This window comes from Labeo rohita, chromosome 16 (genome assembly GCF_022985175.1).
Source record: "Labeo rohita strain BAU-BD-2019 chromosome 16, IGBB_LRoh.1.0, whole genome shotgun sequence".
NCBI lineage: Eukaryota > Metazoa > Chordata > Actinopteri > Cypriniformes > Cyprinidae > Labeo > Labeo rohita.
In genome coordinates this window covers 1,763,539-1,790,297 of record NC_066884.1, presented here as the reverse complement: position 1 = coordinate 1,790,297, position 26,759 = coordinate 1,763,539, and the positions used below count along the sequence as shown (strand labels likewise).

The window sequence follows — 26,759 nt, the reverse complement described above, 5'->3', positions numbered from 1 at the left end:
AAAATAATGTCACCTATTAATCTGTCTATCACCAATTTGCTTATTAAAGCCAGAAACACAGCGAGTTCACAGACACAAACTCATCACTGTATTAAAGCATGTTCTTACATTACTGTTATCTGCATACTGCTATCAGACCTTTGACACGTTTTCGGACACAGTGATGTCTGAAAGCGTCTGTGTTCACACATTCACATAGAGAGGCCTCTGAGTACTAAGTCTCTCTTCAGCACGCTAATTGTCGTGTGCATGCTTGATGTCAAATATCTAAAGGAAAGTCTGTCCTGAGGGTTTGAGACGAGGCCTGTGTGAGCATGTCTCTAAAAACACACTCAGTTAAAACAGAAAAAATGATCAGTTCCAACACGCAAAATATGAGGGAAGAGAGACATGAAAGGCGTGTTTTTCCACTAAAATGTGTTCTTATTAGCACTGTTACATGCAATAAATGATCTAAACTCTCTACTCTTTGTAATTATCCATCGTTTTTTGCTTTGTGCTTGTTGGATTTGGTTTTTCCAGTGTGATGGAAAAAGTTGATGAAAAGCTAATAATTAATTCAACCATTTAAATGCTATATTAAAATAAATAAATATTTTTTTAATAAAAACAAAATGAAATAGTTAATAAAAATTAATTAAATCATTAAAATGTAGAATTAAAATGAATAAATGTTTTTTTAAAAAATAGAAACAATCAAAATAAAATACTTACTGATAATTAATTAAATCATAAAAATGCTCATTTAAAATAAAAAACAAAATAAAATACCTGCTAAAAATTAATTAAACCATAACAATGTGAAATTAAGTTAAATAAATGATTTTTAAAATAAAAACAATCAATATAAAATGCTTACTAATAATTACTACTAAAAATTACTTACTAAAAAATCTAAATAAAGTGCCTCCTGACATTTAATTAAATCATAAAAATGTAAAATTAAAATAAATGAATGACTTTAAAAATAGAAAAAATCTAAATAAAATACTAATAATTAATTAAATCATAAAAATGCTTGTTTAAAAAAAAATCAAAATAAAATGCCTTCTAAAAATGTATTAAATCATAAAAATTAAAAATTAAAATAAATAAATGATTTTTAAAATAGAAACAATCAAAATAAAATACTAATTAATAATTAAATTATAAAAATACTCATTTAAAATAAAAAAAATAAATACCAGCTTAAAATTAATTAAATCATAAAAATGTAAAATTAAAATAAATAAATGATTTGTAAAATAGAAACAATCAAAATAAAATACTTACTAATAGTTACATGAATTATAAAAAACACTCATTTAAAATAAAAATTAAAATAAAATGCCTGTTAAAAATTTATTAAATCATAAAAAATGTAAACTTAAAATATATAAATGACTAAAATAAAAACAAATAAGATTAAATAGTTTGTTTACCTGCTTATCATGTCAACATTAATCCACATCAGGGAACCATGAATATGCATGAATATGGTTTTGTTAAAGTAATAAAATATTAACTTTAGGAATTCAGACAACAAAAATAGAAATAATCTGAGAAAAAACGTCTGAATGCCTGATTGAATCTGTTCAGTTGTTAGAATTATCCATATTTTATTATTTATTTATTTTTTTTTATGTTAGCCTGTACAATAAATGATCTAAACCAGTTTGTCCCAAACTGGTAGTTCATGAGTTAATGAAAATCAAATAATTAAATCATAAAAATGTAAAATTTAAATTAATAATAGTAATAAATAAATATGTAAAACACTCAAAATATTATTTGATTAGTTTATCTGCATGTCATATGAGAACTAACCAACATCAGAGAACCGTAAACATGCAAATATGTTGTTAAAATATACACTTTTTGATTTTATGTTTTGATTTATTAATGTTCTTTGATTTCTTCTGTCCCGCCAGACTCTCGTACCCAATGCACTTTACTCGGTTTTGATTCTGGTGGACAGAGATGCTGCAGTGAAAGTGGAGCGAGACGTCTCGGTTCCTGTAAGTAAATGACTGTCTGTCATTCTCTGTGTCTCAGTTTGTGTCAGAGCGTGCTTACGTGAGCTGCTTCTCTCTGTTCTTGTGCAGTGTGAAATCCTGACATCTCTGAAAGCTCTACAGAAGCACATCGACTCGTCGCAGCTCACCAGAGACTTTGACGGCACCTTCCCATACGACCACAGCCACTACATACACTTCAGACAGGTGTGCAAAACAGGGATTCGCAAACCCCTGTGACCTGAAATATTCTCTTGAAGTCCCCCTGATATTTTTTTATTTGTTATTTTAATAATTTATCATTTTTTTTATATATATATACATTTAAAATCTATATATATATATGTCTAAACTAAGGTTCATGAGTTGATAAAAAGCTAATAATTAAATAAAAAATATAAAAATAAAATACATAAAAATGCTAAATTAAAATAAATATTTTTAAAATTGAAAATAAAATTAAATAGTTAATAAAAATTAATTCAATGATAAAAATAAATAAATGTTTTTATTAAATAAAAACAACCAAAATAAATTACTTGCTAATTATTAATTAAATCATAATGCTCATTTAAATACCAAATTAAAATACCGACTAAAAATTAAATGAATTAATTAATTAAATCATGAAAATATAAAATTAAAATAAATAAATGATTTTAAAAATAGAAACAATCAAAATAAAATACTTACTAATAATTAATTAAATCATAAAAATGCTCATTTAAAATAAACACAAAAATAAAATACTTGCAAAAAATAGATAAATAACTGATTTTTAAAATAGAAACAATCAAAATACAATATTTACTAATAATTAATGAATTAATTAATATGCTCATTTAATATAAAAATCTAAATAAAATGCATTCTAAAAATTAATCATAAAAATATAAAAATAAATAAATTATTTTTAAAATAGAAACAATCAAAATAAAATACTAATAATTAATTAAATCATAAAAATGCTAAATTAAAATAAAAGCCAAAATAAAATACCTGCTTAATTACGTAAATCATAAAAAAGTTAAATTAAAATAAATAACTGATTTTTAAAATAGATGCAGTCAAAATAAAATGCTTACTAATAATTAATAAATATGCTCATTTAAAACAAAACTTAAAATAAAATGCCTGATAAAAAGTAATTAAATCATAAAAATGTAAAATTAGAAAATACAAAATGATTTTTAAAATAGAAACAATTAAAATAACACAAAACAAAATGTAAAATTAGAAGAAATAAATGATTTTTAAAATAAAAAAATCCTCATGTAAATTAAAAACCAAAATAAAAATACATGCTACAAATTAATTAAATCACAAAAATGTCAAAAATACGAATGTATTAAATAAAAAATGTATAAAACAAAAATGGTTCAAAGCAAATTTTATTATTATTTAGATTTTATGATTTTATTTTATGATCAACATAATCAAGAGTAGCGTACTGCTAATCTTTGATCCGTATATTAATAATTATCAAAAAAATGTTGATCTTTAGTGTTTTTTTCTATCTGCTGGCAGAAAATCGAACCGTTTGCTGCGAGCTGCAGCGCTGCCATCAGTTCCCTTCAGAGCTCCATCGAGACGCTAAACAACATCGGCAATCTGGAAACATCTGAGGTAATTCTTGTGAAATAAAGTAGAAAATGTTTATTGCTTTGAGCAGTTTAGTCATGCTAATTAAATTGCCTTGTTTACTGCCGTTCCCTTTGTTAAGCCCCGCCTTCAAAATGCTACTGACCAATCCAAGTCTTGCAACTGTTGTCTTCTGCCTTTGTTTCTTTGTAACGTTCTTAAATGTAACAAAATGCGAGTGTGAGGGGCGGAGCTTCACTCAGCCTGATTTAAATATTGATGGCATGTGCTCCTGTAGGAGGTGTCAGAGGTCATCAGCCAACAAAAGAGTCTCATGAAGAGCATTCTGGACGACACCAAACTCAACCGCCTGCGGCTGGAGGGCGGCACCTTTCTGGCCCGCATCAGGAAAGAGGAGATGTGTGAAAACGAGAACTACAGGTACTGCCTTCATCAGAGGACTCAGATGCTTACGTTGAATAGAAAAGCTCAATTATTTTTCCTCTTAAAAAGACACATAACACTGACTTTAGTTTATTTACTCCTAGGTCCTATTTTTTATCGTTATAAGTAGAAATTAAGACAAAGACAAACACTTCATTTAGAATAGACTCTCTGAAAATACAGTACATAATTTTTTTCTATGATTTAGATTTTTTATTTTATGTTATTATTAATAAATTTTTTTTTTTATTATTTTAATATAAAATGTTATTTAATTATTATATATTATAATTTATTTTCTATAATTTAATTAATTATTTTATATTATATTTATTATAATTTATAATGTATTTTCTTTAATTTATTTTATTATTAATAAAAATATTATTTTATTATATAATATTTTATTATAATGTATAATTTATTTTCTATAATTTATTTAATAATTATTTATTATATTTATTATAATGTATTTTCTATAATTTATTTTATTATTAATAAAAACTATATTATGTTATTTTATATTATATTAATATATTATTATATACTATAATATTATATATATTATATTAGATACTATAATTTAATAAATGATTAAATATTATATTTATTATAATTTAATTTATTTTCTATAATTTTTATTATTAATAAAAAATATTATTATATTATATTTATTATAATTATTTATTTATTTTCTATTATTTATTATTAATAAAAAAAATTAATATAAAATGTTATTTAATTATTATACTTTATATATTACATTTATTGTAATATTTTCTATAATTTAGATTTTTTAATTGTATTTTATTATTAATACGTTAAATTATTTTTATATAAAATGTTATTTTATTTGGTATTTTATTTTGAGGATTTTTAAGGATATGTGCACGATTTAATGGGAAAATAATAGCAATAATAGAAAGCTACAGTATATGAATGTAGAAAAAAACGCCCGATTATGCAACCTTGAAAACGTTTTAACTTTTGCTGCATGAATAAAATGACCAATAATGTTTAAAAAAACACTAATGTAATAGATTTGTCCCTGTAGTGTTTGACTGGAGCTGTAGTGTAAGCTGATGTTGTGTTGTATGTAGGGCCGCTGTGGATCTGGTCAGCGCACTGTATAACCAGGTGGATGAAGAAGTTCATAAACTGGTTATTTTGTCTAATAAATCACTGCAGCAGCTGGAGACGCTCCTGGAGCTGCGCGTCTTACAGGAGAGACACCAGGAGGTCAGAGACTGGATTTTCTTATTTATTTTCTCTATATGTATACAGGGTTCATACAAGATTCTTAATGTGCTGCTTTAAACATAACAATACTCATGATCACTTTCAAATATTTACTACAGTATATACTGATAAATGTAACACTGACGTTTGAGTGAGTGAGTCATTTACGCTGGAACCGCTCCGATTGATTCAAACTCGTGACTTTGATCATTCATTTCAAGCGATTCACTAGCAAAAACCAGGTCAAATTAAAAGAGCCATTCATTTTCGAATTTCGACATCGCTTGTAATGGTTTTAAAAGCACGTATGGGTGAAACGGAGCCTATCGGAACTCCGAATCAGTTAAAGCATTGCGTTGCGAAATGATTCGCTGTTTAGAATCCTTGCAAGCGGGTTCGCGAATCATTTGATTTAGATCAGAACTTTGGAGTGGGTTCGCGAGTCATTTCACAAATTAAATGATTCACGATCCGCGCTCCGAGTCCTGATCTGAAATGATGGTTCGTGACGTGAATTATTGAGCGTGGATCACGAATCGTTTGATTCTGATCGCAAAATGAATTTTTCGAAGCAGTCCAATCAAATCGCGACTTCAAAGGGTGGATTGCGAATCATTTGATTAAGAACTTTGGAGCGGGTTTGCGGATCTTTTGATTCAGTTCGGGATTTCCCGTATGGCGAATCATTTGATTTAGATCAGAACTTCGGAACGGGTTCATGAATCATTTCACAAAGTAAATGATTCGCGATCCGCGCTCCAAGTCCTGGCCTGCATCCCAGTGTGCATACTATCCATCCTAAGTTCTGTGTGATAGTAGTCATTTTCAATACTATTTCGATCAGCATCTCGGAGCGTGGATCGTGAATCGTTTGAATGAATATTTTGAAGCCTCCAATCGGATCGCGAATCATTTAATTCAGATCGGGATTTCAACTCGCGTGATGCGATCAGCCTTTAGAGCGTTATATATTATTTCTTCAAGATAATGTCTCTGTCCTCAGGTTAAAAGGTGGTTTTATGTGGAAAGTGAGAAGCATTTGGCTCCTCTGGACTCCTACAGTCTTTCTCTGAGCTCCATTCGGGACATGAGACAGAGTTTGGCCCAGTTCATGGACGAGTCCACTGTAAGTTCAAGAACAGGCTTCAGTCACATTTCAGTCTCAACAACAACCAGAAAAGTGAAAATACAAAAATAGGCACCTAATGTATGAAGTAAAGTAACAGAAAATAATGTATTACTTAAACTGGAATTGTTTATTTTATTTTATTTTATTTTTTTTTTATATTTTATTTTATTTAGCTTTTAGTTTATTTGATCTTTTTTATTTGATCTTATTATTATGATTTTTTTAAAGAAATGTATTATTCATAAATTGTAAATGTAATTTTTTTTATTTTATCTTTTTTTTAATAATACATTTATTATTAATAAATTAATAAATTATACATTTAAATTAATATAATAATTATTATTATTATATTATAATAATTTATAATATTAGTAAATTCACTTAATAAAATTAATCGATTTTAATTATAATAAAATATAATATTAATACAAAAATAGGCACCTAATGTATGAAGTAAAATAACAGAAAATAATGTATTTCTTAAACTGGATTTGCTTATTTTATTTTATTTAATTTTATGTTTTATTTTTTTTTTATTTATTTATTTTTTATTTAGTTTTTATTTTATTTTATCTTTTTTATTTTATCTTATTTTTTATAAAGAAATGTATTATTAATAAATTGTAACTTTAAATTAATATAATAATAATAATTATTATGTCATAATAATTTATACATTAATTTAATAAAATTAATAAATTTTAATTATAATAAAATATAATATTAATACAAAAATAGGCACCTAATGTATAAAGTAAAGTAACAGAAAATAATGTATTCCTTAAACTGGAATTGCTTATTTTTTATTTTTTTTTTAGTTTATTTTTCATTTTTTAGTTTATTTTATCTTTTTTATTTTATCTTATTATTATTATTATTATTTATAATACATTTATTATTAATAAATTAATAAATTATACCTTTAAATTAATATAATAATAATTATTATTATATTATAATAATTTGTAATATTAATAAATTCATTTAATAAAATTAATACATTTTAATTATAATAAAATATAATATTAATACAAAAATAGGCACCTAATTTATGAAGTAAAGTAACAGAAAATAATGTATTCCTTAAACTGGAATTGCTTATTTTATTTTATTTTTTATTTTATTTTGTTTTTAATTTGGTTTTTATTTTATTTTATTTTATTGTTTTGTTTAGTTTTAAGTTTATTTTATCTTTTTTATTTCATCTTTTTATTTTATTTTATCTTCTTTTTTTATGGGTCTTAAAGTGTTTTGGATTAAAAGGTCAACTAAATGACTAACTAGTTGATTTGCTCTTGATTTTGCTCATGTAGGAGCAGCAGAAGAAAGCCGCAGCGTTACTGAGAGAGTCTAAATCCGGTCCAGCCCTTCTGGAGGTCAAAGAGCACATCAGCTCCGTCCTGCAGCGCAGTGAAACACGCAAGAACGAGCTGGACGTCCTGCTCAACCTCTACGAGTTCTACGAATCGGTAAATAGATGTTTTGATTGCATTATATCTAGTTTGTAATTTATATTTATTTCACTGAAATAAGTCAAGTCAAGTAACTGTGTCTCGTGCAGGCGAACCAGTGGATGGTCCACTGTCAGGAGTATTTCCATCAGCTGAGGCTGGACGGTAACGCGGTCAGTTTGACGCCGGCCGTGCTGCAGGTCCTGGAGGATTATCACAGCGAGGCCACAAAGTTCTCTCTGGAAAACTTCAGCTCGCTCAATCAGATGGTGCTGAAGCTGAACAGCGAGCGGGAGCTGCAGCAGTGGAACAGCGTGTGGCAGCAGTGCCAGCAAACCAAGCAGCAGCTGGAGGAAATGCTGGCCGAAGCCTCTGCCGCTAATACTGCCGCCCCACCGACCGCTGGAGACTCCGCTTCCGGTAAAACATCAGAAACAGTATTGATAGAAATAATCAATCAAACATAAACATATTTATCTATATTTTACTGTTGTTCTGTTTTTAATAATTGTGTTGTTATTATTATTAATAATAATTCTTCTTTTTTTTTATTTTACAGTATAGTATTAATATGTATTAGTAATATACTTATGTATTTATTATTATTAATAAGTACAGTTTTTATTTTATTATTATTAAATACAGCATTATTATTTTACAGTAAAGCATTATTATATATTAGTAATATATTACCTCATTTTTTTATGATGATGATGATGATTATTAGTATTATTAAATACAAAATGTGTATTTTACAGTATAATTGTGTTATATAGTAATATTATTTCTGTTTTACAGTAGAATTATTATTATTACAGGTATATATGAGTAATCTTTTATAGTATATATTATTTCTTCATTTATTATTATTATTATTATTATTATATACTAAATTTTTATTTTCTAGTATAGTATTATTGTATATGTAATATATTGCTTCACTTTTATTATTATTATTATTATTATTATAAAAAAATCTCAATTTTTTACAGTATGGTATTTTTGTACATGTAATATATTTCTCCATTTATTATTATTATTATTATTATTAAATACAACATTTTTTACAGTGTAGTATTATTGTATATGTAATATAATTCTTCATATATTATTATTATTATTATTATTATTATTATTAAATACTCGTTTTTTCATTTTACAGTATGGTATTATTGTATATGTAACATTTCTCCATTTATTATTATTGAATACTAATTTTTTATTTTACGGTATAGTATTGTTTTATATGTAATATACAGTATTTATTAATATGATTATTATTATTAAATACTCAATTTTCTTTTATTTTACAGTATATTATTGTATATGTAATATTTTCTCCATTTATTATTATTATTTTATTTTATTTTTATTATTATTATTATTAAATACAATTTGTTTTTATTTTACAGTATAGTATTGTACATGTGATATATTTCTCCATTATTATTATTATTATTATTATTGTTGTTGATGTTTTGTTACAGTATAGTTTTATTTTGTATATAATATATTTTATATTTTTTCATATATAATATATAATATATTTTATATGTATTTATATATATATTTTTTATATATTTTTTCATTGATTATTATTATTATTATTATTGAATACTTGATTATTATTATATATTCATGATATATTTCTTCATTGATTATTATTACTATTAAATAATTTGTCTTTATTTTCTAGTATTTTTGCAGTATAGCATTATTTAACAGTAAACAACAGCAATAATTATAGTTATTAATCCTGACCGTTCTGTCTATGTTGTATTATATTTCAAATGTATTGTCTGTTTTTTATTATTGTGTTATATTCAATTTTCTTGCCTTTTCTGTCTGTCTGTTCTTTTTTCTGCAATGAAAGCTTCTGTCACAAAGACGAATTTCTTAGAAATACTTGGCAATAGCTCTCTCTGATGGTTCTGATCATAATTGTGTCTGTCTGCGCTCGCAGAGCCCGTATCCAACCCTGTGGAGACACAGAACGGCGTGGACTCGTCTGGTGTTGCGGCTCTGAGCTCTTCTTCACCGTCATGTTTTGAATATGAAGATGAAAAGCCCCATTCAGCAGGTCCATTTTCCAGAAGCCAGTTCCCGTTCCCCTTTCCCCCGGACGGCGGGCAGCTCTCTCTGTCTGCGTTTGACGACACCGACAGCGACTGCACCGTCGACTCGTCCGCCTCGTGCCACTCCGAACCCCTGCATTCGCCCGCGACGCGACACCGCAAGCAGCCGCTCAAGAAGATCATGAAGAAGACGTTGAGCTACGAGCTGCCGGTACGGGACAAAGCTCACGTGGACGCGGCTCATCGCGGCTACACCGGCATCTACATCAGAGGACTGGAGGTCACCAATAACGTCTGCGTGGAGAAGAAGCTCCAGCGGCCCGACGTCAAGAGCCCGGTGCTCGGTCGCAGCCGCAGCATGTCGTCCCCGTCACGCGTTCAGTGCAGACACAGCGACGGAGACGTCAAGAGACACAGCGGGTGAGTGACGCACAAAACACCCAGCGATCAGACATAAATAAAAGTTATTATAGTAAATAACAACAAAATAACCAAACATGAATAAAAATAGTTTTATTTGTAAGTTCTGTAAAAATAACTATTATTATTATTATTATCATAATAATAAATATTATTATTTGCATTATTTTTTTCTGTGGTTCTGTAAAAAATGCATTATTATTATTATCAATAAATACTATTTTATTATTTATTGTTTTATTATTTTATTATTACTATACTATAGTATATTTATTGATTTGTTTAATTTTTATAATTAATTAAATAGATATTTCATTACATAAAATAAAAGGCAGCTATATATATTAGTAATGATAGTAAGTAAAAGAGAAAATTAATACGTGATAAATAATACAGAGAGATACTTAAACATGAATAACAGTAATAGTATTTATTTGTATTTTACTGTTCTGCAAAAATAAATAGTATTATTATTATTATTATAATTAATAATAATAGTTTATTTTTTCTATGGTTCTGTAAAAATGCATTGCTGTTGTTATGATTATTATTATTATTATTATTATTATTATTATTATTATTATTATTATTATTATTATTTCATAATAATAAATATTATTATTTGCATAATTATTTTCTGTGGTTCTGTACAAATGCATTATTATTATTATTATTATTATTGTTATTGTTATCAATACATGATAATACAGAGAGATAGATAAACATGAATAACAGTAATAGTACTTATTTGTATTTTACTGTTCTGTAAAAATAAATAACTATTATTATTATAATTCATAATAATAATTAATATTATTTTCATTTTTTCTAAATGTAAAAATGCATTATTATTATTATTATTATTATTATTATCATAATAAATATTATTGCATTCTGTTTTTCTGTGGTTCTGTAAAAATGCATTATTTTTATTATTAATAATACAGTTTTATTATTTATTATTTTATTATTTTATTATTACTATACTATAGTGTATTTCTTGATTTGTTTAATTTTTATAATTTATTAAATAGTTATTTTATTACATAAAATAAAAGGCAGCTATAAATATTAGTAATGATACTAAGTAAAATAGGAAATTAATACATGATAAATAATACAGAGACATAGTTAAACATGAATAACAGTAACAGTACTTGTATTTTTACTGTTGTTCTGTTAAAAAATGTTATTATTTTTTATCAAATACTTTTTTTATATTTTTTTTAATATATTTTTTTTATTTTACAGTATAGTATTTTTAGTGTAGAAATGTATTTATTTGTTTATGTTAATATAATTTATATTCAATTGATAAAATAACCATTAAAAATATTATTGTTGCATACAATTTTCAATTGTATTTTACAATATAGCGTTATTACTTTAATAATAGTACTAATATCAGTTACTTTATTGATTTGTTGAATTTTTATATTTACAATTTGCTGAATGAGTAATTCAGCAAATTTAGTAATTTAGTTTTAAAGATGATGATGATGACAAAATAGTCAGCCACAAATATTATTAATAATTGTAAATGATAGAGATAATTAAACATAAATAATAGTAATTATTTTTATTTTTTTCAGTTGTTCTGTAATAATAATAATAATAAATAAAAATAAATAAATAAATATTTATTTAATTAAACTTTATTCACATAAATAAAATAAAACAAAACTTTAATTAATTTATTGATTTGTATTTTTTATTGATTTATTTTATTTGATACTTAAACTATTTTATCAAATAAATAAATATTTTTAAATAAAATGTATTCACATAAATGGTCATATTTTAATTTATTATGTATTTATTATTTTTAATAATAGTAATTATTTGTATTTTTTCTGTTCTGTAAAAAAATATATAATATTATTAATAATAATAATAATAAAATGTTTTTAAATTTTGCGGTATAGTATAACGACTGACGTTAATATTGATTTAATTTTAGGAATTTAATACATTAATAAAGCTGTGAATATGGCCTGAGGCAACTGAAATTTTTTATTTTTTTTTTCAATTCTCTATATCCTCATGCTAAAATTGACTGTGAATCCACTGATGAAAAGTCTCATTAGCAAACTCATAACAGCTTGACAAATACACAGCTCCATCAGTACTCTTTACTGCTTTATTCACACTGCATATTCTTCTGCTGTACGATTCAGTAAAATCCAGCACATCATGGACGAGATGATCTCCACCGAGAGAGAGTACGTGAGATCCCTTAGTTACATCATCCAGCACTACTTCCCTGAGATGGAGCGGCTCGACCTTCCTCAGGATCTCAGAGGGAAGCGCAGCATCATTTTTGGGAATCTGGAGAAGCTGTGCGACTTTCACAGCCAGTATTTCCTGACCGATCTGGAGAGCTGCGCTCATTCACCGCTGTCCATCAGCAGCTGCTTCCTCAAACACGTGAGTCCACAGGACCTTAATGAAGCAAAGAAGTCTCTTCTGCTCAACAAGGCTGCATTTATTTGATTAAAAATGCTGTAAAAATGTGAAATATTATTAGAGTCTAAAATAGCTGTTTTCTGTGTGAATGTGTTAAAATATAATTAATTTCTATGATCAAAGCTGAATTTTCAGCATCATTACTCCAGTCTACTCCAGTGTCACATCATCCTTCAGAAATCATTCTAATAGGCTGATTGATTTCAAACAAATAATAATAATAATAATAATAATAATTTATTAAAAGTATTTTTTTGAATAAATACAATTATAATAAAATTAATAGTTATTGAATAATTAAATAATAAAATCTTAAAAATATAATTATTTGTTTGATTAAATACCATTAAATGTAAATAAAATAATGATTAAAATAAATGATTATTTAATATTAAAAAATAAAATAAATAATTATCATTTAGATATTATATTACTATACTATTTACTGTATTATATATTAATAAAGTAGATTTATTCACTAGTTTTTAAATACAAATAATTAAAATAATTAATTTTTATAGATTTTTTAAATTGATTTGAATAAATACCATTTAATGTAAATAGAATAAGTAATTATAAATTATTAAATGAAATAAAATGTTTTACAATATAATAGTTTATTTAAATAAAGAACTTTTAATTTATTTGAATAAATAACATTTAATGTTAATTAAATTAATGAATTATTGAATAATTAAACAAAATATTTTAAATTATTTTAAAATATAATTGTTTAGTTGAAAAATAACTTTTGATTTAATTATAAATTAATTATTAAATAAAATAAAAAATTATTTAATTATAAAGTATATATAATGATTAATTATTTGTTTGAACCTTGTGTTTGGATAAATACCTGATGTAAATAAAATTAATGATTCATTAAAATAAATGATCATTTAATATTTAAATAAAATAAATAATAATAGAAATAATAAAATAAATAATATTTTTATATTATAAATAATATAAAAATAAAGAATTATTATTTAAATATTATATTCTTGTACTATTTGCTATTATTATACTATTATACTATTTAGATTTATTCACTTGTTTTTGAACACATTTATTTCAAATAATTAATTGTATTGATTTTTTTTTTATTACTTGAATAAATACAATTTAATGTAAATAAAATAAATAATTATTGAATAATTAAATAAAATAAAATATTTAAAAATATAATTATTTAGTTGAATAAAGAGCTTATGAGTATAATAAGAACTTATTAATTATAAAAATAATTATTAAATAAAATAAATGATTATTTAATTATTAAGTATATATCTATAATTATTATTATAAAATACTATGCATTTATTTATAATTTGAAATATATTATAATAATAAAAAACATTTCTTGTAAAAAAACAAGTATTTATAAAAAATGATTGCTAGCAATAAATGCTGCTGAAATATAATAATATGAGATTTTGGCCATAGCGTAACCTCTGTGTATGATATAAATGTGTTTTTTCCACGGATAGGAGGAACAGTTCGGGATGTACGCCCTGTACAGCAAAAACAAGCCCCGCTCCGACGCCCTGCTGACGAGCCACGGAAACAGTTTTTTCAAGGTAGGCGATGTCGTTTCTCCTCTATGACATTACTCACATAAGCTGACAGATGTTTCTGAATATTGCCTGTTCTCTTTAGAACAAGCAGGTGGAGCTGGGCGATAAGATGGACCTGGCGTCGTACCTGCTGAAGCCCATACAGAGGATGAGTAAATACGCTCTCCTCCTCAAGGATCTGATCAAGGAGTGCAGTCAGTCTCAGGAGCAGGAGCTCACTGACCTCAGAACAGCTGAGGAGATGGTCAAGTTCCAGCTGCGCCACGGAAACGACCTGCTGGCCATGGACGCGATTCGTGGGTGTGATGTAAGCAGAATTTAATTTAAGTAAAATAAATAATTATTATTTTAAAAAATGTAAAAAGTCAAGCCAATATTGTATTTATTAATTTGAGAAAATAACATTTAATGTAAATAAATCATTAATTATTTTTTACTTATGATTATTTATAAGAATACATTTTATTTAAAAAAAATTGTTTATTTATTAATTAGAGAATTTAAGTGTAAATAAAATAAATAATTCTTGATTTTAAAAGATTATTATTTATATGAATAAAGTTAATTTTATTTATTTATTTATTTATTTGCATAATTAACTCAATGTAAGTGAAATACATCATCTTTAATTAATTATATAAAATTAATAAATAAATATAATTATTTATTTGGCTACATTGTTATGCAAATAAATAATTGTATTTTTAGTAAATTAACAATGTAAATAAAATACATTAAAAAGATTATTTTTAATTAACTACATTTTTATTAAAATAAAGAATTGTTTATTTATTTATTAAATGTAAATAAATTATTATTTATTCATTTATTTAATTATTTGCATAATTAACTCAATGTAAATGAAATACACCATCATTTAATAATTATATAAAATGAAAAAGTAAATAGAATTATATAGAAAGTTTTTATGCAAATAAATAATTGTATTTTAGTAAATTAATTTATTTGAATAAATAACAATATAAAAAAAATAATTATTATGTAATATTATTACTTATAATAATTATTTTTAATTGACTAAATTTTATTCAAATAAATAATTGTTTATTTATTTATTTATTAAATTTAAATACTTATCAAATCTGTTTATTAAAGAAACAAATAATTAAAAATATAATGCAAATATTTTATTTAAATAAGTGTTTTATTTTTTGTTTATTTATTAAAATAAATAAAATAAGTAACTGTTTAAGAATTAAATAAAATAAATTATTTTAAAATAGTATTATTTTAATATATTTCATTCAAATAAATGTATTTATTATGAAATAATTTTTATTTTCAATGATTGTTACTGAATTAGCTTATATTAGCAAATCTGTCGACATTTGATAGAGACTGATACACTGTGTTTCTCAGGTCAATCTGAAGGAGCAGGGTCAGCTTCGCTGTCAGGACGAGTTCATCGTTTGGTGCGGACGCAAAAAATACCTGCGTCACGTTTTCCTGTTTGAGGATCTCATCCTCTTCAGCAAGACCAAGAAGATCGAAGGAGGATACGACATTTACATCTACAAACAATCCTTCAAGGTACAGAACACGAGTCTGATGTCAGAATGCAGTTTGTGTCGCTGTGAGTTTTGTGAGGCTGAAGGAGTTTTTCGTCTCCTTTCAGACGGCTGAGATCGGGATGACGGAGAATGTGGGCGACAGCGGCTTGCGCTTTGAGATCTGGTTTCGCCGGAGAAAATCGCAGGACACCTTCATCCTGCAGGCCAGTTCTGGAGAGGTGAAGAACGCCTGGACCGCCATCATCGGCAAGATCCTGTGGAGACAAGCCTTACGAAACAGAGGTCAGACAGCAGCACCGAATACATAAAATAAAACTTAAAAAAGAATCAACTCATAAGAGTCATATGTTTGTGAATCAGAAAGATTTGGCTCATAAGAGTCATTTGTTTGTGAATCGGCAAGAACTGGCTCATAAGAATCGTTTGTTTACGAATCATAAAGAATTGGCTCATAAGAGTTATATGTTTGTGAATCATAAAGAATTGGCTCATAAGAGCCATATGTTTGTGAATCAGAAAGAATTCGGTCATAATAGACATTTCTTTGTGAATCAGAAGGAATTGGCTCATAAGAGTTGTTTGTTTGTGAATCAGAAAGACCTGGCTCATAAGGATAGTTTATTTATGAATCAGAAAGAATCGGCTCATAAGAGTTGTTTGTTTGCAGATCAGAAAGAATTGGCTCACAAGAGTCATTTGTTTGTGAATCATTAAAAATTGGCTCATAATAGACATTTCTTGTGAATCAGAAAGAATCAGCTCATAAGAGTCATTTGTTTTTAAATCAATAAGAATTGACTCATTAGAGTTATTTGTTTTAAAATCAGAAAGAGTTGACTCATAAGAGCCATATGTTTGTGAATCATAAAGAATTGGCTCATAAGAGTTATTAGTTTGCAAATCAGAAATAATTAACTCTTAAGAGTCATTAGTTTGTGAATCAAAAAGAATTATCTCATAAGAGTCAATTGTTTGTGAATCATCCAGAATTGCCTCACAACAGTCATTTGTTTTCAAATCATAAACAATTGACTTATAAGAGTCATTTGTTTGCAAATCTGAAGGAACTGGCTCATAAGATTCATTAGTTTGTGAATCATAAAGAGTTGCCTTAAGAGTCATTTGTTTGTGAACCAGAAAGAATTGGCTCATAAGAGTCATTTGTTTTTAAATGAGAAAGAATTGACTTTTAAGAGTCATTTGTTTGCAAATCAGAAAAAAAAAAATGACTCGTAAGATTCATAAGTTTGTGAATCAGAAAGAACTGACTCATAAGAGTCATTTGTTTGTGAATCAGAATATGCCAGTTCTGTTAGTTTGTTGTGAAAACATTGTTTTATTTCATTATGCTTAATTCAAACTGAAAGCTCAAAACAAACAGCATTTGTTGTGCTGCAGGGCGGCGGCGTCTCACCGCTGCACTTCTATCTGTTATTCACAGCTATTTAAGATTCGTTACTAACCAGTGAAAACACAAACAGCTGCATGAACAGAAATCCAAAAGCAGAACTATCACTTCAGCACTGCGGTCTCACTGACAAATGCATTGTGGGCCGTTTTTGTTTCGGAGATATTATTATTATTATTAGGAGCAGAAAAGCAATTATAAAAAAAGCTGTGCTAATAAAACCTGTTTCATTATTCACCCACATTTGTGTTGTTGTATTTATATTGTGTGTGTGTGTGATGGTCAGAGCTGCGGATGCAGGAGATGGTTTCAATGGGAATTGGAAACAAGCCGTTCATGGATATCAAACCCAGCGACTCTGCCATCAGCGATCGAGCCGTCGACTACATTATGAAAGGGTCAGGTAAGATGTCTGCATCTGCAAGACATTAACATCATCATCTTCATCATCTTCAGTCTCATAATATTTCTTTGGCAGCTTATCAAACAAATGATGTTTGATGTTCAGCTGCACAGAAAAGATGCACTTCCCCTTTAAAAGACAACAAGTATAATTAAAGGGAAATGAACGCTTACAATATAATGTAAAAATATTTTACTTCCTTAAAAGTAATAATTTATAATATAGAAAAATATTATTTATAATGTAATTATGTAATTATATAATAATATATAGATGTTGAAACATTAAAAAATAGAAAATAATTTTATATGATTATTGATGAATAGATTAAAAAAAAATACAAAAATCAGGTATATTATATTAATATATTAATTACATTAATTAATAATTAATACGATTACATTAAAATGCATAAGAAAAAGCATTGTTCTTCCTTAAACAATATTAATATATCTTATTTCAAATATGAATAATAATTAATATAATATATTATATTTTGTTTTATTATAAAATATATAAAGAGACAGTATTTTTAAAGATAGAATTTTTGTGTCCAATATGATTTATAAAATAATTATAATCAATTATTTATAATTATTTATAAATTATAATTTATAATAAATTTATAATATATATATATATAATTAGCATAAGAAAAAGCATTGTTCTTCCTTAAAAATATTAATATATCTTATTAAAAATATTAATAGTCATTTATATAATATATTAAATCTATTTTGTTTTATTATGATATACATGTATAAAGAGACAGTATTTTTAAAGAGATAATTTTTGTGTCCGATATGATTTATAATATAATTATAAGAAATTATTTATAAATTATAATTTATAATCAGTTTATATATATAATAATTTTTTGTATCCAGTATAAGTTAAATCAGTTAAAAGTGATGAAAAATGTTAAGTTAAAAGTCGTGAAATCAGTTAAAAGTGATGAAAAACTTTCTTAAAAGTAATAATTCATAATATAGAAAAATTATATTTATATTATAATTAATTATATAATAATGTATAGAAAATATTTTTTATATCCATTATGTTTATTGATAAATAGATTTAAAAAATCAAGTCTATATTATTAATATATTAGTATATTATAGATTACATTAAAATTCACAAGAAAAGGCATTGTTCTTGCTTAAAAATATTAATATATCTTATTAAAATATTAATAGTCATTTATATGATATATTAAATATGTTTTGTTTTTTAATGATATATATATATATATATATATATATATATGTATATAGAAAGAAAGATTATTTTTAAAGAGAGAATTTTTCTGCCCAATATGATTTAGAATATAATTATAATAAATTATTTAGAATTATATATATAGAAAACAGAAAACAGAGGCACATAGTCTGAAATATTTATTAAAAGCAGCCCGTATTCCCACGTGGACTTTTCCTGTCCTGTATGGAGGCATATTGTTAAAATCAGGAGCGAAGCACAGCTGGATGACTGTTTGATCTGAAAGAGCGTCTGATTTCAGCATGCGGGTCCTTTCAGACTCATGTGTGATCAGGAAAACTGATTATTTTGATTGTTAGTGTGCGTTTGTTCACTTTACTGTGTCAAAGTCAAGTCAGGACTCGAGTCGTGTGTCTGAGAAACTCGTCCACGTCTGTTTCACACGTACTTCATTTGCAATTTCTATTAGTTTGGATTTGACATCAACATAGCGTATAGATGAAGGACTAATAGTATTTGTGGTATCCGTCTCTCAAAGGTGAAGCACAGAGAGCCCGTGCTGCTTCTGCACCACAGATGGTGTGTGTGTGAAACAGACGTTAGGCATCAGAAGCTTGTGAACATCATGCATCAGATTGATGTGTGTGTAGACTGACAGAGCGCAGTCACAATACACACAGCAAGATGCAAAAACACATTTGTTCTGATTGTTTGGTTCAACAGGAAAGAACACATATTCTGTGCATGAACATCAGATCATCTATTCATGTTGTTTAATGTGGAAACTGTCCTGTGATGAGACGACTGTGAAATACAATAACCAAAACAGTACCGAAATGTTAATAGTAATGCTCTTTGAATATTTTGACATGATTTATTTAGAGCAAAATCTACGGTTATGTGAGTGGTTATGTCAGTTAAAAAACTGTTATGTCAGTTAAAATTCAGGTACAGTCAGGTATTTTTATTGTTTTATTGTGTTAGTTTTATTTATTTTTTTAGGTATTTTTACTTTATTAAAATAACACAACTATATATATATATATGAAGAGAGGGAGCGATTTTTAAGGGTAAAAGTTAGTCGTTTATATGTTTTTATTTTGTTTATTAAATACATGTTATATATATATATATACATTAACTTAAAATATATCAAATAAAAAATATTATAATATTGTTTTTAAACAAGTTTTAATGTAACTATGTGTAGAAGACAGGGAATGATTTTAACGGTAAAAGTTTGTAATTTTTTTTCCTTTTTTTTCCTGTTTCCATTCTGTTTGTTTTATTTCTAACTGTATTTTTATTTTTGTTTACGTAATTTTAGCATTTCAAATTAACTTATTTTTTTCAGCTGTTAGCTTAGGTCAGTTCAACATTTCGAATTTTTAAATTTCTGTTTAATACTTTAAAGCTTTTCTTCTGTTTTTTATATTATAATTTGTGTCAGCTTTATGTGTGTTTGTTTGTTTATTTGTTTATTTATTTATTTTAATTTAATTTCCTTAGGAATCAAATATGTCCTTGGTTATCTTGGCTATTTTTTAAATAATAAATGTATTTATTTATTTGAAATGAATAAATAACAGTACATTTATATTAAGCTTTTTTTGTGAATTTGCAGTATTTTTTAAAAATCATTTCTATATTTTTTCTTTATTACATTTATTATATTTTTTCGTTTTTACAAACGTTCACCTTTTTTCTATTTTTTTTTTGTTTCTAGTCTATTTGTTCCATGTTTTTGTTAATGTAATTTTAGAATTAAAAATAACATTTAGAATTTTCTAATTTCTGTTTGAGATTTTAAAGTTTTTCTTCTACTTGTTATATTATATTTTGTGTCAGCTTTATGTTTGTTTATTTATTTATTTATTTGTATTTATTTATTTTTTTCCATTTAATTTCCCTGGGAATTAAACACATGCCCTTGGTTGTCTTGGCTTTTTTTTAAGTAATAAATAATCTGTGTATCTATCTATTTATTTATTTATTTTATTTTGTTTTATTTTGTTTTATTTATTTATTTTTTGGTGAATTTGGCACTATTCCTAACTACATTCTAAACAAAACAATGTTATTTTTTGTCCATAATTTCTACTTTAAAAAACCCATTATGAATCTTTGTCAAAAAGAGCATAATTTCATTTAATGAAAAAAGATAATTCTTTCATAGTTTTAGTATTAGTCAACAATAACAACTCTGGTGCCTTCCACAGCCAATCACATTGTTATTGTTTATGTGGAGCTGCAGGGCTTCAGCGTTCACCGATTCACATGTGGATGCATATGGAGTCTGATTTCTGTCCGTCTTTTATCTCTGCAGAGTCGCGGATGCGGGCGTCCATAGCGGTGTCCTCGTTCGACCACTCCACGCCGTTTAAGAGACCGCACTCCACCATCTCCAACAGCAGCTCCTCATCCTCCAGCAGCCAGTCGTCGTCCTCTCTTTTGGGCTCTCTGAACCTGCACCTCTACCCGTCCCACCCGTCTCACCCGCTGCCCGGTTGCCCGTCTCTGAGTCACTGGCCGTACGACTGCATCGAGGAGGACGAGCTGGAACACGACTCCACCATCCAGTCCTCCATGAGTGAGTCATGTGACACTTAAGACTGGAGTAATGATGCTGAAAATTCAGCTTTGCATCACAGGAATAAATTACATTTGAACATGTATTCACATAGAAATCAGCTATTTTAAATTATAATAATATTTCAGAATTTGTACTGTATTTTTAATTAATTAAATGCAGCCTTGGTACGCGGAAGATATATGAAAATATTGTATGTATTTACACACTTGCTTTGGAAAATTCATTATGCAAAAAAAGCTCTGTGGTTTTTCATATTTAGTTCACCTTCAGTCTAAGTTCATCAAGATCCATCGGATGTGTCATTTGATAAAAGAGTCTGTGGCGGGCAGAAAGTGTGTATGAACAGCAGCTGTTGAGACAGGAAGTGTAAAACAGGAAATGGGCCCCCTCACTCTGCTGGTGTTTCTTTTGTTCACTGGAGCCGAGTGGAAACTCAGAGACGAGGGACTGAAAGTGTGCGGTTTTACTGGGCAGCCTAAAGACAAAGAGAGTCTGTGTGACACTGGAACTATATCAGATCATTCGGTTATTACTTGACAAAATTCTGGACTGAAAAAAAAAAAAAAAAAATTTATCATTCTATTATTAAAGTGTTATCATTCTATTTGCACTTGCTGTCATGTTTCATGTGCTGTTATATAGTTTTTTTATACTCACCAAAGCTGCATTTATATAATCAAAAATATAGGTGGTGATATTGTAAAATATTAATTAAAAATATTTTTTAATGGTTAAAAGGCTCACATGATCCTTCAGAAATCATTCTAATATGATGATCTTTTGTGACATTAAAAATGTCTTTACTGTCACTTTTGATCAGTTTAACGCATCCTTGATTAATAAAAGTATTAATATTTTTAAAAAAATAAATATTATAAATTACTGTAAATAAACAAATTACTGTCACTTGATCAATTTAATGCACCCTTGCTGAATAAACGTATTAATATTGTTTCAGTAAATAAATAAATATGAATTACTGTACATAAATTACCATCACTTTTGATCCATTTAATGTGTGCTTGGTAAATAAAAGTATTATTTTTTTAAATAAATAAATTAATTAATAATATAAATTACTGCTAAATAAAAGTAGTAATTTTTACAAATTATGGTAAATAAATTACTGTCATTTTTGCTCAATTTAATGCATCTATGCAGAATAAAAGTATTAATATTGTTTTGGTAAAAAAAAAATAAATGTAGAATATAAATTACTGTAAATACATAAGTTGCTGTCACTTTGATCAATTTTATGTCCTTGCTAAATAAAAGTATTTTGTACATAAATAATATAAATTACTGCAAAATAAAAGTAGTAACTTTTACAAATTACTGTAAATAAATTACTGTCATTTTTGCACAATTTAATACATTTATGCAGAATAAAAGTATTAATATTTCCTAATAAACAAATAATATCAATTACTGAAAGTAAACAAATAGCTGTCACTTTTGATCAATTTAATGCATCTTTGCAGAATAAAAGTAAAGTATTAATGTTTTTTAATAAATAAATAATATAAATTACTGTAAATAAATACATTTCTCTCACTTTTGATCAGTTGCTAAATAAAAGTGGTCATTTTTACAAATTACTGTAAATAAATTACTGTCATTTTTGTTCAATTTAATGCATCCTTGTAAAATAAGTGTTATTTTTTTTAAATAACATAAATAACTGAAAATAAACAAATAGCTGTTGCTTTTGATCAATTTAATGCATCTTTGCTGCATGTATTATTTTTTAATAAATAATATAAATTACTGAAAATATACATAGCTATTACTTTTGATCAATTTAATATGTCCTCACTGAATAAAAGTATTATTTTTTAAATAAATAATATAACTGACTGTAAATAAATTAGTCTCACTTTTGAGTGATTTAAAATTTATTTTAAAATTTAAATTTAAAATTTAAATGTTAACTAAAAGTAGTAATTTTTAATAAATAAATAAAAATATATAAATTACTATAAATAAATGACTGCCATTTTTGCTCAATTTAATGCATCCTTGCAAAATAAAAGTATTAATATTTTTTAAACTAAATAAATTTAAATTATTGATAAATATATTTATATTTATTCTATGTAAATAATAAATGTTTATGTATTTGTTGTGCGTTGCTGAGAGAGGATGTGAACTGTTGTGTTGTGTGTGCAGTGAGTGACGGCGCCGACAGCTCGTCTCAGTGCACCTCCAGTGACGGCGTGAGCGTCCAGCATCATCCCGCATTAGTGATGGAGAGCTACACCAGCGACGGAGGCTCGTATGTGTCCACACCGTCCCCGTCTCCACCCAAAGTCACGTCCTCCATCCTCTACCACAAAGAGCAGGAGCTGCAGGATCAGAGCAGCAAGTTCATCACAGCGGTGAGACACTCACACTCATCTGCTTCCAAACCCATCAGCTCAGACAAAAAAGACTGTTATTACAGTTCAAGAAAAAACTCTCTCACTATAATAATGTAAAAGATCCTCCCTTGCATCAAAAAAAAATGTAGCTCTTAATTTAAGATTCATGCATTTGAATAGCATATATCATTTCTGTTCATTTCGTTTCATTACACAGTTTTAACAAATAATAAACTTAATGCATGATATTATGAAATAAAAAACTGCAATATTTGCGATATTCAAAAATACAGGAATTTAAGAATGAATGAATTAATGAAACGCATACAAGACAAATACAGGAATGTTTGAATAAATAAATAAAGCAATGAATAAATGAATGCAATGATATGAATGCATGATATTGTAGAGAAATACAAAATTACAAGTATTTTTGTTTTTCTGCAATGTTTGTGATATGCAAAAATACATGATTTTAAGAATGAATGAAACACAATACAAATACAGGAATGTTTGAATAAATAAATAAATAAGTGAAATAAATAAAGCAATGAATGAATAAATGCAATGATATGAATGCATGATATTGTAAAAAAAAAAAAAAAAACTACAAAATTACAGGTATTTTTTATGCAATATTTGCGACAAAATTACAGGTATTTTTTTTTTTCTGCATGTTTGTGATATGCAAAAATATTTTTAAGAATGAATGAAACACAATACAAATACAGGAATGTTTGAATAAATAAATAAATAAGCAAATAAATATTTGATATGAATGCATGATATTGTAAAAAAAAAAAAAAAAAAAAAAAAAACTACAAAATTACAGGTATTTTTTATGCAATATTTGCGATATGCAAAAATACAGGTATTTTTGTTTTTATGCAATGTTTGTGATATGCAAAAATACATGATTTTAAGAATGAATGAATGAATGAAACAATACAAATACAGGAATGTTTGAATAAATAAATAAATAAGTGAAATAAATAAAGCAATGAATGAATAAATGCAATGACATGAATGCATGATATTGTTAAAAAAAACCTACAAAATTACAGGTATTTTTTTTATGCAGTATTTGCGATATGCAAAAGATACAGGAATTTGTTTTTATGCAATATTTGCGAAAAAGGAATTTTTTATTTTTGAATGAATGAATGAAACAAATACAATTATTTTTTAAATTTAGTTCTGAATTTTACATTACCTTTCCCCCTTTATTTATTGTTTTCTTTTTTATTATTTTTTTCTATTGTTCTTTAACCACATTTTTTATTCTTTAATTTTTATGTTTATCTGTTTTTGCTTGTTAATATTATTATTATATTGTTTATTATTCAGGGTTCAAATGCATCATTTAAATAAAAAATATTTTAAATAATTAGAACAAAATCAAATAGATGCAACGAGTTAATAATAAACCATGCAATGATTTTTAAAATTATTTTCATGTGTAGAAATCTGACCTGTTTCATTTCTTTATGACTGACAAATGTGCATCACATTCAGTTTTTTAGTTTATGTTAAAACTGTGTCATCCAGATGCATGGAAATGTAATATGCAATTCAAATACATAAATCTTATATTTAGGCCCAAATATTTTTGAAGTGTACTGATGACAAGCATCACTATTTTAGACGTGATGTTCCTTTTAATCTAATGTTAGTTTCGTCTGACGTGTTTGTTTTACCAGAGCAAGACTTCAGGTCTGTTAGGCCTCTCGACTCTGGTCTGAATCAAACGCTTCAGATCAGTAAGTAATTGTGTGCTTCCCGATGCCTGTTCCCCTCTCCGTCAGAGACACCTCAGTGTGTCGGCCTGCATGCGTGTGCTGGGCTTCAAGGGTCCTCCTGGTGCTTCAAGCAGTGTTCTGGGTTATTTTGAGCTTAATGTGACATCCACGTCATTCTCAGTGAGTCACAGTAATGCATTTACATGCAGTTCATGTTTTTAGTAAAGCACTTTAAAGTTGTTTTAGTTTATCAGTGAAACTGTCTATAGCTTAAAATGCAAAATCTGAGGCTCAAACTTTGGTTTTGCATTACTGACGCTCACTGAGGGACGAGTTGACGTCATTGTCACGTGTCACACATGCGATGCATGCACTTCATGTCCGTTCCCCTGCCGTGCACATGTGCTGCAATGCATGTTGAAGATCCTGTGTGTCCAGTCTTATTTGTGTCAAGACGTTTTGTGCATCTAAAGCAAGAAGGCTGTTTTTGAGGCAGACTGAGTGAAATGCTTTCTGAGGAAAACGAGTGTAAATGCTGATATGTAGCTGTGTCAATGCTGACATCTTGCAGAGAATGTGATGCATGCGGACTGAACGAGCTGTGCGATTCGCTGTTCACACTGACAGTGATTCACAGCAACGTCATTCATTTAAAATGGCAGCTGAGGATGTGAAACTGTCGCTGAGCAGAAACGAAGGCTGCATGGCATTGTAAAAAAAAAACTGTCATTGTGATGTACAAAAATATAGGATTTTTTGTTTTTCAGGAGTGTTCAGGAATTGTTTTCTGCAATATTTGCGAAAATACAGGAATTTTTTTTTGTTGTTCTGCAATTTTTGCAATATGCAAAAATACAGGTTTTTTGTGTCTTGTTTAATATTGGCGTTATGAAGAAATACAAGAATTTTTGTTTTTCTGCAATGTTTGGAATATGCAAAAATACATGATTTTTTATTTTTCCGCAGTGTTTGTGATATGAAAAAATGCAGGATTTTTTTTTCTGCAATCTTTGCAAAAAAGGAATTTTTTTTTGCAATATTTGCAATATTAAAAAATGCAATAATTTAGTTTTCTGCAATATCTTTGTTATGCAAAAATACTGCAAACATACAGGATTTTTAGTTTT

At 26.6% G+C, this 26,759-nt stretch overlaps 1 protein-coding gene across 2 annotated transcripts in view; it reads left to right on the top strand.

Moving 5' to 3' along the window:
- zgc:158766 (uncharacterized protein LOC100009641 homolog) overlaps positions 1-26,759 on the top strand; it is a 56,960-nt gene that overhangs the window by 28,503 nt on the left and 1,698 nt on the right. The window contains exons 7-24 of one of the 2 annotated variants that reach the window (XM_051131315.1): positions 1,911-1,997; positions 2,085-2,201; positions 3,522-3,620; positions 3,874-4,016; positions 5,120-5,258; positions 6,262-6,384; positions 7,704-7,859; positions 7,952-8,261; positions 9,805-10,336; positions 12,514-12,763; positions 14,293-14,382; positions 14,462-14,686; positions 15,760-15,930; positions 16,016-16,193; positions 17,606-17,722; positions 21,267-21,530; positions 23,703-23,911; positions 25,594-25,653. In XM_051131315.1, coding sequence (XP_050987272.1) covers positions 1,911-1,997; positions 2,085-2,201; positions 3,522-3,620; positions 3,874-4,016; positions 5,120-5,258; positions 6,262-6,384; positions 7,704-7,859; positions 7,952-8,261; positions 9,805-10,336; positions 12,514-12,763; positions 14,293-14,382; positions 14,462-14,686; positions 15,760-15,930; positions 16,016-16,193; positions 17,606-17,722; positions 21,267-21,530; positions 23,703-23,911; positions 25,594-25,635 — 3,252 coding nt within the window. In that variant the 3' untranslated portion in view covers positions 25,636-25,653. The remainder of the gene's footprint in view (positions 1-1,910; positions 1,998-2,084; positions 2,202-3,521; positions 3,621-3,873; positions 4,017-5,119; positions 5,259-6,261; positions 6,385-7,703; positions 7,860-7,951; positions 8,262-9,804; positions 10,337-12,513; positions 12,764-14,292; positions 14,383-14,461; positions 14,687-15,759; positions 15,931-16,015; positions 16,194-17,605; positions 17,723-21,266; positions 21,531-23,702; positions 23,912-25,593; positions 25,654-26,759) is intronic. The other variant, XM_051131316.1, reaches the window with a different exon arrangement.